The 14,393-nt window shown below is 42.2% G+C and overlaps 1 protein-coding gene across 4 annotated transcripts in view; it reads left to right on the forward strand.

The window, feature by feature from the left end:
* Positions 1-14,393, forward strand: part of ARHGAP19 (Rho GTPase activating protein 19) — a 507,107-nt gene that overhangs the window by 196,479 nt on the left and 296,235 nt on the right. For all 4 annotated transcript variants that reach the window (XM_069611587.1, XM_069611584.1, XM_069611586.1 and 1 more), the window contains exons 5-6: positions 9,401-9,627; positions 10,738-10,824. In XM_069611587.1, the coding sequence (XP_069467688.1) occupies positions 9,401-9,627; positions 10,738-10,824 (314 nt within the window). The remainder of the gene's footprint in view (positions 1-9,400; positions 9,628-10,737; positions 10,825-14,393) is intronic.

Genomic DNA, 14,393 nt, shown 5'->3' on the forward strand with positions numbered 1-14,393 from the left:
GACTCTGCCAATGCCTGGATCCACTCATTCCTGAGCAATAGATCCATGAGGGTCTTCACACCGCTGGCATCAGCGTATCCCTCCCCTATTCACTGTGGCGTTCCTCAAGGCTCGTGTGTATCCCCTACGTTGTATAACATATTCACCAAGCCCCTCTTCGATGCGCTTGACTATCTGGGTGTCTCCTACACTAACTACGCGGACGACACCCAAGATACTCATTCCTATCACAGGAGACTACACAGCTGACTCCAAAGCCCTTAACAATGTTTACTCGGCCATCCAGGCCTGGATGGCACAGCACAAACTTTGCCTTAACGATGATAAGACTGAGCTCTTACTTTTAGGATCAAATCATCGGCTCAACAAACTAGACCAAACCTACAAGTCCTTCATTATTGACGGCAATGACATTAAAGTCTCCAAAGATATTAAGACGCTAGGGGTCTATATCGACTCCTCGCTTTCTCTGAACAGACAAATAAATGCAGTTAGGTCAGCTTTGGCCTATACCTGCAAACTTATCACTGCCTGTAGACCCTTCCTAAATTCCTCCAACTGTATCACACTCGCCAGAACTCTTCTTATGGCCAAAATCGACTACTGTAGTGCTCTATACCAAGGGACCAGTCAGTCTAACCTTAATAAATTGCAAACTGTACAAAATAATGCCTTAAGGGCAGCCTTAAACATCCCGAGACGCTCTCATATCTCCTCCGTCAGATCGGACTTACGCTGGCTCCCGGTAAAACAGAGAATTGCCCTGAAAACCCTAGCTTTGACTCACAAATGTCTGAGCAACAACACCCCACCTTACCTGTCCGCTCGCTTCTTACGCCACACCTCCACTCGACCTACCAGATCAGCCCAAACTCTCAGCCTCATTGTGCCTAGATGCAAACTCCAAAAAGCTGGTGGGGTGAGCTTCCCCGTCCTGGCCTCCAAACTCTGGAATACCTTGCCCACACCTATCAGAATTGAACCATCATTCCACTCCTTCAAGAACAATGCTAAAACATGGCTGCTCTCCCAAGACTCATGAGACCTTGACACAGTCCAGACTCAATGTGGGGTACAGGACTGAATATACATTTTCTCTCTGCTCTGTCCTTGTATTATACGCTGTTAATGGTACCCTTCGGTACATGTATATATGCTGTATATCTTCGTAACTCACTGTAACTACTGCTTTTTGTAACATGTTTAAGAGTATGCGCCCGGTTGCCCCTGGGCCTGGTTTTTTGCGCTTTATAAATAAAATCAAATCAAATCAAATGCTTGGGCACCTGCGATCCATTTTGGACTTAAGCCTATCTCCTGCATGACTGCTCGCATAAAAGACCACTCAATCATGTCGAATTCCTTTTCCACATCAATCGAAATCCGGGTTGGTTCTACGTCATTTCCGTCTACAGTTGCTACCAGGTCCAAAGGTTTTTGACATTATCTATGCCTTGCCGTCCTCTTATGTAGGCAATCCAATCGCTTTGAACCGGCTTGGCAGGACTTTTCTTTATATTTCCATAAGAACGCTTGCATAGATCTTAGCATCTACATTAATTAGGCATATTGGGTGATAGGAACCACATTCTGTCTTATCGCTAGCGTCTTTTGGGAGGACTATTCCAGCGTGCGTACATTTTTCTGGAGCCATGCTCGTATCAAGGTTGTTGAAAAGCTTTGTCAGGAAGGGAGTGTTTTCCCCTGGTGCAGACCCTGCCTTTAGCCTTGAAATGGCCCGAGCACTTTGATAATTTCTACGGGAGTATTTAGGGGTACACTTTTCTTCCCTGTTAACGCGCGAGATGCTAGCTTCGCAAGATAGTCTGCAATTCTGTCGTTATGGCATGCGTTTTCAGTGGTGTAAATCTTTGTATAGAATTGGGCAAATTGTTTTGATATATTTAATGGATTAACCAATGTGCCACACAGATCACATTTAATTTTATATACTGTTCTTTCTGCTCTCTGGCTTGCAGACGTGCCGCTAACAGAGTATGAGCTTTGTCACCTTTTTCATAACATTTCCATTTCAAATAACAGTGCTGAGCTAAGGCTCTCCCCTCCAAATATAATTAAGTTCTTTCCTCTGATCCCTAACCTGACTAGCAAGTCTTGTTACAAATCCACATCCTCCGCAAGGTGGCTCCCTTTTCCTGTTTTCTGTTATGTTTCAAGTCTTCTTATCGTAACTTTCTCTTTTTCGCTGTTACATCTGCAATTAGCACGCCTCGGATAGTAACCTTGGCATCCTCCGAGACTGTGTTCAGGGCAACCTCTCCTGTGTCATTCCTTAGGAAAAACAGAGTGTCCTTATATAGCATATTGGTACAAATCTATCTATTATCGGACGATGTACATGGTCCCAGAGACATGTCTGACCATTCCGCTGTGCTAATAATCACTTATGTAATGGCATATTCCTGGGCTGCATCTATTAAAATATAATCGATACGTGAACATGTCATGTCGCAGTGAGTAAAAAGCGAACGCCTTTGACCATCAATGTGTCACCCTCCATGTATCTATCAAGTAAAAAAATCCTACAAGAGAGAGGGTAAATTATCTCGTCTGGCACCGTTGGGGGTGGGGGTGGACAGGGAGGGCGGTGCTCCAGCTTTTAGGGAGTCCCAGTCTAACGTTATATCCAGCATTGTATTAAAATCCCCTCCACAAATGAGTAATCCCTTTTTCCATGTCTCTAAGAATGTGAAAACATCTCTGCAGAACGGAGTATGCTGCGGTTTAGGCGCACATACTGAGCACAACGTGACCGCTGCTGGCCCTATTTTCGCATTTATAGCTAGGTATGGCCCATTTGCGCGCCTATAAATCTGTGTGATTTCTAGACCCAATGATACCCGGTATAGTATTTGCACTACTGCTTTTATTTTTCTTTTTTTTGGGCCTGAAGCCAAATGGCTCCACTTTGGCCTTTGCATTTTAGGCCATATTCTCCCCCTTTTCTAAATTTTGTCTATTGGGGAAACTAACCCAGACTGTCTGAATTCTGTCAGGACCATTGATCATTTCTGCAGTTAATTTAATCCTTTAACATTCAGAGACCCAAAACTGATTGTGGTGTTGAACATAGCCATGGTGTGATTATTTGCGTCCCTCAGTAACATATGAAGGACAAGGTGCTTGATTATTTTGCACATCATAAATTGTCCCACTGCTATTTTCTCATATTTGCTTCCTTTGCTTGTTACATTTGGAATAAGCCACTGAATTGAGTGATTCCTGTTCGGTTCCCCTCCTCCTTTATCCCCCACCATTGAGGAAATGAAAACAACCGTTTCCTCTGTAATTGAAGACGCCCTATACATCTAGGGCCACTGAAAAGGAGTTCTTTGCCCCTTTATGCAGCTATGATTCCTTATGAAGGGATTTTCACATATTACTTTGCAATTTAACTTCCACTCTTTAAACTAAATAACTTTGGCAAAGTACTAGCTATGTTCACCATTCCCTTCCAAAATAAATTCTCTATTGCAACATTCCTAGTACATTCATGATCTCCTATCAAGCAGGATTCTCTGCTCGGTACATTTCTAGCTTAAGGTCTCAGAGTGCTGAACCGATGTTCACGTGATGTTAAATCTGTGAAGTTGTCTGCCTCCAAGAATCCGTCCGCTTCTGGGCTGGGGTTTGCGACTCACTTCTACGACATTCTACAGACACAGTGCGTCTCCAAGCTCTGGATTACGCTCTTCTGAAATCAAGCGCTTTAGGACATTTGTTGCTTCCGCCCCTGACACAATTCTGTATCCCTCTGCACGATGCTCAAAGTTTAAGGAAAGCTGGAACCCTCATCTATTTTGAATGCCCGGTTTCTGCAACCAGACGGTCAATTCACAACAATCTTTCCTCTTCAGTGAGGTGGTTGATGACGAATCTAAACTATATATGATGCCTGACCATTCAGGTCATGTAGGGTGATAGATGAATGGATGCAATCCAACTGGATGTGTCTCAATGACTTAAAACAGAACTCATGCTGTTCGGCTCCAGTCGCCAGCTAGCCAAACTAGGAACAGAATTTGAGTCCTTCCAGATTAAGGAAGCTAGTATTTTAGTATCCTTACAGGTCAAAACCCTCGGCCTGATGGTGAATTCGGCTGTTAATTCCGAAGCACAGACCAACTACTTGCACAAAAACACTGCATACTACCTACGGCTCATTTAAGGCCATCAGACCTTTTTTGAACGAAGGTAACTTGGCTACTATTGCTAGAGCCATTGTGTTGTCTAGGTTACATTACGGAAATGCCCTCTTGATTGGGGCTTCTGCCAAGGACTTGGCTAGATGCTAAGTCATTCAAAATGATGCCGTCAGGCTGATCAAAGGTCTCAAGAGAAGAGATCACGTAACCAAGGACAGAATATCCCTCCACTGGCATAGAGTGGAGGAGCGAGTCAAGTTTAAATCACTGGCACTGGTACACAGATGCCTCTATGGTAAAGCCCCCAGCTATTCAAAGATTAGCGTGGTTCCACACGCACCATCCAGACAGCTTCGGTCCATAGGTAAGAGCCTTCTGACCATCCCTAAGTACAAACTGAAGTCGGGGCTAGGAAGATCTTTTGTGGTGCTGGCAGCTCAGCTGTGGAATGATTTGCCTGATCCTTTGAGAATAGAAAGCAGCCATTCAGTGTTCAGAAAACAGCTTAAGACTCACTTATTCAGATAAGATAGGAGTTCGTAGTCGTCTTGGGTTTTCCTTTTTCGGTTCCTTGAGGCCGTGAGGCAGTAAGTGTTTGTCTCAGCGCCCTGATGCCCGCGGGCTACCAGCGCTATATAATATAGAATTTGTATGTATGTATTTTATCTGTTTTTTTTCCCCCTTTTTCATTCTGAACTATGTCAAATTTTTGTTTAGTGGTATTTCGCTAATCCTGATCTGGACCATTTGGAGGGCCTCCTCCTCTGTAGATTCTATCCAATGCAATTTTGTGCGACGGTTGGTTCACCAGGTGTTTCTTTTAGCCCCACTCTGCAAATATTGGAGCGTCTCTCTGTTTTCCAGATTATCAATTTTGGATGCAAGGTCGGCTTCTCTGTTCCAGATCCAGGAAGTGAACTTCCATTGGCATCTCCATAAAATGCGCAAACATCTGATTGTATTCTATTGATTCCACTTTTGTCCTCTACTATGCTCACCCTAGTCTTCAAGTCCTTTATGGTTGCGGTTATGCTGCTTTTCATGGACCTTATTTCCTCCAGTAATAATCGCACACCTGCTTTAGTTGACACCTTTTGGCCGCTTCCCGGAATGCATGGTGATTTTGTTAGTTGGCTTGGCTCCCTAACAGCTCTTTTGCTGCGTAATCTCTGCAAGATTGCTGCAGTGTTGGGGTCCAGCATGTCTTTTACAGTTGGTGCTCTGTGGTGGAACAGGTTTTTGCCATGTGTACCGTCTTAGTATTCGCAATGTCCCAGCCTTGTGAGCCACTTGTTGTGCAAGGGTTTTGCTTGATAATTGCTACTTTATTTTTCCTTTGGGGAGCAGTGTACTCCTGATCTGTCAAGTCCTTGTTTGTTTCTCCGTTCAAAATGTTTATTTCACAACAACAAATGAGAACAAAACATTTCCTTATCTATTAGTCACAAGCATAGTCAACCAAAGCACAGCACATTAAACAGTTCATCATAAACTAAGTCAGTCTAAACATCAAATGTAAGAGAAAGAAAAGAGGTGCATGAAATGGAGAGAGGAAGAAAAGAAAGAAAGGAAAAAGAAAGTAAACATTGAAACCAAAGATCGAAAATTACGTATGCAGTAAACAATGCAATAGATGGAATGTAATTACAAGATCATTTCATAAAAGTACAGGTTAGTAATCACAAAAGTAATATTCAAAATTAGGGATGTATCGCTCCAGAATTAAAGATCATGTTCACCCATATACATCAAGAAAACGGCTCCAAATGTCCCAAAATGTTTCAATTTCATCTGAATTTTTGTAAATAGCTTTTTCATACGATGAAACAGAAGCTCCTCCACCCAATCATCAATATTAAAGGAATTACTTGATTTCCAGGACCTCAAAATGAATTTTTTAGCAACCAAATCTTCTTACCAAAGTCTAATGTCATCCAGCAAAGAGACATCGCCCAAAATCAATAGCGAAGCATTCATGGGGATCGCGGTGCTTAAGACCAAACTTAACCTCTCCCAAACCTTTTCCCAGAACTGCTTCGTTTTAGGACAGGACCAAATCAAATGACTGAGAGATCCTCTGGAGCACTTACACTTCCAGCACAGATTGTTATCCAACAGTTTCTCCGGCGTCCAATAAGCCCTAAACACCAACTTTGTTTGAGAAGCTCTGAGGCCCCAATCCAAACTCACAAGACGAGTGTTCTCACAGCACCTCTGCCAACATCTGTCTGTCACATCCTCCCCCAACTCCTCAACCCAAGTCGCCGGTAACCTCGGATCACCTTTCCGAGTAGCTTTTAAGAAACCATATATGGTAGAAGCAGGGTGTGAAGCACTCAAGCATGCCGTCAGAGCTGCCCAGGCGGGGCTCTGAACAGTCAATTGCTGCACCTCAACACAGGCTGAGATAATCTTCAATTTTCTATATACAGCAAACAAGCATCCTGTCATTTCATACATCTGGCCAAGCTGAGTGTATGTCAACCAACTGTCTCCCTCAAACAAATCCCCAATGTATTTGATGCCAGCCACAAACGACTCCGTCCAAAACAGGACCTTACCCTGATACTTCAAAGCTGGATTATTCCATATGGAGGCGTCTGGATGTAAATAGGGATTAGCACTCATACGGTTCGAAAGCTCACACCAGCAGGCTTGTAAGAACAAAGTGAGAACGCTGATCTTTTTTGATTTACTCATCTGAGTAGTTGGCAGCGCTTTCGGATCCAATTGGGAAACCGCACTGCATTCCCAAGAGAAGAGGTCTGAAAGTTCAGACTACATCGCCGGTTTCAACAATTCTGCACATGTGCCGAGTGGAAAACGATAAATGGTATTCTGAGAAATTAGGCAGGTTCATTCCCCCCAGTTTCAACGAAGTCCTTGTTTGTTGATATGTCTGGTTCACCGCTTCGATCTCCCTAAGGTGTAACATGCTGCCCTCCTTCGTTTCCAATCACTTGAGAGGAAAGTATGCAATTCCCAGGTCCGTGGCGGTAGCAGAGGAGTTGGGTTGGATAGGGAAGCAAGAGAGCCCTAGGGGGGGAGAGGGAAGGTTGAGTGGGGTGATCTGCTGTTGATGAGCTGCTCAATCGAGCCAGTCCAGCTCCATGAAGACTGGAGGAATGTGGTCAAATGTTCTTAGTGCTGTTATGAGGTGCTACAATGGGCTGGGTGGCTTTGAGGGGCTAACATGGCATCTTAGCGTGACCCCGAGAGCCTGATTTTAAACTCTAACTTGTAATAAGCGCTCAAAAAGCTTCTTTGAAAGTGGAAAAAGTAATTTCTCGGGGAACACAGGGCTCTCCTCTGTTTCCTTCATCATGCACTAGCCTTGGGCATGGGTGGCTGTGGTACAGAAATCAATCACCATTTACCACCATTGACAAGCAGGTTTAACATTCGGATTGCCTCATTCCTTCCATCTTCATTCCTGTGACACTCATTCACCCTTCTTACACAGTAATTCCCGACTTAGCTGTGATATTCAATTTAAGCCTTACCAAGCTCAGGACATTTGTTGTAGGGTTTGATCTGGGAAAGTGTAAGTATAACTCGAGCCAGTCGTGCTTCCACACTGCTATGGAATGCTTGAGCACATCTTGAAGCCTTCATACAACAAAACACCTTAGCTGTTAGTACTCATAATCACGGAGTACTAAGAACAGTGAATAGAAAAAAAACTGCAAACAAACTCATCCTTCCCCTTCAAATTCCTGCATTTTCCTTCGATTTAAACAAGAAATGTTAGATGGCATGCACAAAAACTGAAACAACGGCCTGCTCAACTTCACTTCATGTAACTTTTCCCCATTTTACATAGTCCTTTCCTCTATCCAATATATACAGCTTGTATGCATGTGTGCTTGTCTAGCTATACAAATCCACACCGTTGAACCCACGTCTACACATTTTGCATGGGTTCCTCTTTTGTCTGCGGCAAGATTGTAGTCTATGGATGCAAACATTTCACTCCGTAGACACCCTAATTTACAGATGCTCACCCTGATTCACTATAGTAGGTACTAGAAGTTAAAATTTGGAAAAGTATCTGTAGCAAAATGTTCGATGTGTTGGTTATTCCTTTGAAATGTATTACTACTGTATACAGTTGAAAGTGTTTATTAAAGCATTTTCAAAGGGAATAAAAAAAGAGAGGATTTTTTTTGTTTTTTTTAGGTTTTTTTTATCACGCCACTCCAAATATGGGAAATGGCAAGGTTGCAGTTTACTGAAGTTCATTCAGGAGAAGAGAGCACAATCCATCTTTCTTGCGCATTTTCTCAAATGCGCTGAAGCCATTGAGTGACTGAAACATGCCGCACAAAATAGCGAATATCACTTGGAAAAGCTGATGCAAAGCGAAAATCAATATTGAGCTTCTGAGACACAACCACAAACGGCAGCAGTACTTGCCGACCAGAGAACAAAAGCAACTTTCGCCAGGGCAAATGAGATGCCAGAGCCAACTGAAGCAAGGCTTGCTGACAAGAGCAACATCCTCAACGGCACACTACTCGATCAGAAAACTTGGCAATGCTGGGTTTCCCGCTAGTCCACTCAAATTCCTGCTATAGATCCCGGTCTGGAACCCTGTGACATGGGTACAATATGTACTTTTCTTCAGTCAACGTTTGGGGCCCGGCAACCCCTATGATGCAAGCTACAGCTGTATAAATGCATATTCCATTACATGATTTGCTACTGTTTGGAATCGTGTGACTTTCAAGAACTCCCCAAATATTGATGCGTAAATGTTATTTGCTTGTAACGTGTTTTTCTACATGTGAATCTTTAAAAGCAGCACAAGGTGGACTTCTATTGTGGCACGTTTGTTGTGGCATAAACAAGAGATGATGGCAAGTGGATATGCAGAATATTTTGCTTGTTCGTTAAACTTCTTAGGGTACGTTTTTCGGCACTCAGTGAAGCTGAAAAAGTTGAGGAAAGTGTTCTGGGATTCTTCAGGCTGATATCTGAAGACATGAGTATAAATAAACAGTCCCATTGTGCACAAATCTGATTTCTTATCTATTGTACGTTCTTTTGTGATCAAAAGAGCATTGTTCCGCCTGTTTATAAATATGAACGAATGCATGAAAAATAAGTGTGCAACTATATTAATGTTCTGACTTTCTTATAAGAAACATGGGTCACAGTGAAATTGTTTTTGATTACATTGCTTTAGAAATAGTGGCTATATTATCTCAGTATTTTTGCCTTATTTATTATAGATCTGATGCTGTTCGACAGTAAAGGAAACAAGACAACTATGCCTGATAAACAGCGGCAGATCGAGGCATTGCAGCTTCTCTTTCTGCTTCTGCCAGCAGCCAATCGGAATCTGCTGAGACTGCTTCTGGAACTTCTCTACCAAACTGCAAAGAAGCAAGACCGCAATAAGATGTCTGCTCATAACCTGGCACTGATGTTTGCTCCGCATATTTTATGGCCGAAAAACGTATGTGCTTTTTTCTTGTGGTTGGCATTTGGGTTTACATTTACTTTGTCATGTTGCGAATGTATACAGCAAAAAGCCTGGGACTGGCTTCAAACACTTTTGCACTTGGATGTTTTTTTTTTTTTAAAAAAACATGGTGTTATTCCCCTGCTATTTGAAGATTGACAGCATGTCAATTTCCATCCACCTTTCTTGTTCAGTTTTTGGTATGGACAACATTTTGTTCGTTTAATTTTCTGAACATATCCCTAAAAAATCTGCGAGATGGGCCAGTCAATGAGTGGGCAAATAACCAAATGACACCTACAAGCTTTGAGCCCCCCTTTATATGCCTGTCCTCCTGATCTGTACTCAAAAGCAATAGTTTTGGCTTATAGGTGGCTCTTTAGCGCACAGCCCAAATTAAAAAGGACTGTGAGCAAGCTAGAAGGATGATCTGTCTGCGAGCACAAGTGGAAGTTTGGTTAGCTCGATGTCATTACATTACAAATAAATAGGGGGGCCTAAGGAGTACCTTCTAACACTTCTGTCAATCATTGCTGTCGCTCAGCTTTATGTTGGTGAACTGTGCAAGTATTTAGTCTTTTTGGCATTTGTTATAATACTGGCAAAGTGTGAATGTTCACCAATGGAATGAGCTGTAATTAATTGTTTTGGTGTCAAAAAAGAAAGGGATAGATGAGGTATTCTAATTTGATGAAACAAGAGGCCGCATTTACTACTGGACAGAATGAAGTAAAAGAAAAGTGTGCTGGAAAATTTTAAACTTTCTTCCTAATATTTATTGATTGGGGGAAAAAAGTAAAATGTGTGGAAATAGTTTGCCCACTATTCAACCCCATTCTGCATAACTCCAATGTGGCCTTATTATAAGGGCCTGAAGACATTATAGCATTTCCACTTGGGTGCAAGTTCTTGCTCAATGCCATTAGGTATTGTATTGCCAGGAGAACTGGGAAAATGGCACCAGGATTCCAGTTGTACGTACAGTGGTATGTAGCAAAACATTTTAGAAATGTAAAGTGAACTCCAATGTAATTAAGCAATGTTGGACACAATTGTTGCATATTTTCTGTAATTGTTATATTTTGGATTTCCCTTTTCATACAGCTTACAGCAAATGACCTGCAAGAAAATATTACAAAGCTTAATAATGGTGTGACCTTTATGATTAAACATTCCCAGAAACTTTTTAAGGTATGTTTTCAGTAGTCAAAAATATGGATCAGAAATATTTCATAAAATGTTGACTTTATTAGGATGTTAATAGCTTAAATAGTGTTCTTCATAAGCTCTTTGATGACCTGTTATGTAATTGGGGGTTTTCTTGAATTGCATCCTATTTTGTATGCTTTACTACTTCTGCCTTCCGAGTCAAGTGAGTCCCTTTGGGCGTGCAGGGCTGGTGGTAGTAATAATAATAGTCACTGCTCTTTGTCCTGAAGTGACCTGTGTGCTAAGGCACCCTCTAACCCTCCAGTATGGTAATTTGGCAGAATAGGCACAGGTAGCAGTGGCAGGTACTGCTTTGTTGGACAGAGGCATTTGTCCAGACCCCCTCCACTGCATGCCACGCAGTTGGTGCCAAACTGGCTTAATTCTTGTTTTACATTTATATACACTCAACCCACTTTCATAATTTTTTGTCACCGGTGCCATATTTACTATCTCTGCTCCCTCTGATGTTATTGCTGCTGCTGGCAATGCATCCTCTGCTGTAACCATGAGCCCCCAAGCTTGTCTTTTTTGAACATTTTCCTCGGCTCACTTCAAAGGCATTTTCAATTGAGGATTATAAGGATGCCTTTTGGCTTCTCGGGACATGGTTGCATGGTGGGATGGGAGTGGTTTTAAGCGCCCACAAGGGTTTCAACTGGAGACTTCACGTCCTAGCCTGGAAAGGCCGGGTGGGGACCTGTTGGAGGCCAGTGTTCTAGACACTGGTAATGAATTGGAGTTTGATGCACAACTAGGAACATTTTGGTGTGTTTTATTCAACAACATGGGCAAAGTGGTGGGGTTATTTTGGCTACCTGTGCTACGTTCCCACCTTGCCTCCATACAGGAAATCAAAAAGGTGAATGCCTTTCCTTCTGTTAGCCTTGTCCTTTACATTGCAAGTGCCATCTGCACACTGTCCCAAAACAAACACATGCTGCGGGGTGTTAGAGACAAAACTAAAAGGTGATGGTTTTGAACTAATCATAACCACTGGCACACCTGTGTGCAATCCTCAAGACCATTGATTTTCAGCCTGCCAAGCTATTACAAAAGGGGAAAGACCATATGGTGGTGGCACCAACCATGATTTGCAGATGTTCTTTCACCTTTCTGTAATGGCTTGGAAGGTGAAGAACGATGGTCTGAATGGTTGCCCATAGCAACTGCCAAAGGTTAAGATTAATTCTAAACCTTCCAGCCATCAACTCCTTTATTTTGGGTTGTTACATGTGCACCTTGTGTTCACATGCCCACTGTCATTCGGGCACCTTTTCTTCAAGCGGTGGCTGATAAGTATGCTGTCAAGTAGACCTTTTTTTAAATGTTATTATTGTTGAGCATAATCTCTCATATTATAAAGAGAATATGCATATTAATGCAGAAGGAAATTGCTTCATCACTGTTGGAGTATCACCCACTTAGTGCTTTAATCTCTCAACACTTTTGGGCTTGGCGTTTGAAGACCGAGGCCAGGTAAGACATCTGCAGCTCCAGGCAACTTCATCCAGTCAGCTATCCTTTTGTTCTTTCCACTGCTTCCAAAATTCTTCTCAGGAAATCTTGTTCTATTTAATGAAAAGATTCTGCTTCTGCATCAGGCTTCCTCTGGACAAGGCCTTTTTAAGGGGACCCTCCCAGGTATCTCCTGGATATAATCCAACTTCAACACTTCTCATGATGGGCAGGGAGACCATGTCTGCAAACTTGCCAAGAATATGGATTTCTCTCTATCTCCTGACTCTTTGGACTTAAATAGGTAATAAATAACACCCATACAGTGCCATTTGATGCAGCATTTTTCCTATTGGATCGGTTTTATCATTGGATCCCCTCACATACTGCATTCCCAGTGATATACCCCTCTATTGGAATAGGTCCAACATGTTTTGTCTTGTGACAAAGGTAGGTTCTGGCCAGATTTGGACCCAAATCCATTTTTATCTCAACTCCTAATCTGAAGTTCTCCCTTTATTGAGAGATACATTTTTGTATCAGCAAAACAATAATAAACCCATGTAGAGGCGACATGCACCAACAACATAACATATGATGCTGAATTATAATCTGTTTTTAAAGTGTTGCAAAGTTGTGCTAAAAAAAGTAATTTCATCTTGGTGCAATTTCAAATGAACCATTTTATAATTTAGTTTTTATTATTTTGTTTGCCTTAGACTTTAACTTAAATGGGGCTAGGTTAGGATCCAAGCCATGAAAACAGACACGTACATATAGTATTTTATTGGTCTGCCATAAATCAAACTTTTGAAGCCTGACCAGAAACTTGGTTTTTGATCTATTATGCTGTGAAAACAAGACCTCTCTGAATTTGACCAGCTCTCATCCATAACATGGGGAGCGACTGTAAATACCAACTTTGTGGAATGCATTTTGATGTGTTTTTATGCATTTACTTGTATGTTTTTTAAGATAAGTACATGCTGTTAATGTCCACCTGCGTGATCAGCTTTAATGTATTAATTGATTTATTGGATGCCTTGCTCTAGCTGACTTATGGTCATGAGAACTAATCTCTGCCTTGGTAACCGGGCCTCAAACCCATGTAGTCTGATAACAGATCTCAGCTTAGTTTGTGTTCTTAAAGGGACATAGACATAACACATCAGGAAATTGTGTATTTTTTCTTTCAATTCAACAATCTATATTGTAGTGAACTTAAAAGGTACATTATCTGCTACATTTGAAATGGTGTTTTTCATGCTCTTTTGAAGGAACGAAAATCTTAATTTGTACATTGATTAAAGAAAACCTATATGAAATGGTACATTGGAGACAATAGAGTGCATGTGTTACACTTTCTGCTTGAGATCTATGTGCTGAACCCGATGGAGTCATCATTGATTTCCTGGCAGTGAGCCCCTCCTATGTGCCCTGGAACAGCAGCCGCTACCTGATCCTGATTCTGGGGGTGGCTATTGTTACACACCCACTCCTTCTCCCAATGAAGAATGGGGAGATCACTCTTTCCAGCCACCTACCATTCATCCAAGAATCATTTTCCATTTAGGGCTACTGAAAATGTCTATTAAAGTCTTCCAAACCAATTCCAAAACCTGGAATGAACAAAGTTCTGGGACAAAGAAGAAGAATCGAGCAATACAGAATGAGGAAAGTCCCAAGCACAGTGAGCATTCTAGTTCTTACTCATACACGCCTCTGCCTAAGAAGTTTAAAAGGCAAGTAAAATAGAACATCAATGTTGGCTGCTGCCAGGAGAGAACAGTCTCTCTGGCTCCATCACACTGGTAGTCCCCCTTCGATATCCTCAGCTTCACAGACAGCTCACCAGCGAAGGAGGAGAAGGCTGCAAGAAGTTTAAAAGGCAAGTAAAATAGAACATCAATGTTGGCTGCTGCCAGGAGAGAACAGTCTCTCTGGCTCCATCACACTGGTAGTCCCCCTTCGATATCCTCAGCTTCACAGACAGCTCACCAGCGAAGGAGGAGAAGGCTGCAGAAAGAGGGCGACACACTGCGGGAACGCCAGGAGCCAGCGTGGGACTACTGGGCATTCACAGGTGACCAAGA

This window comes from Ambystoma mexicanum, chromosome 8 (assembly GCF_040938575.1).
Source record: "Ambystoma mexicanum isolate Mex_15411 chromosome 8, UKY_AmexF1_1, whole genome shotgun sequence".
NCBI lineage: Eukaryota > Metazoa > Chordata > Amphibia > Caudata > Ambystomatidae > Ambystoma > Ambystoma mexicanum.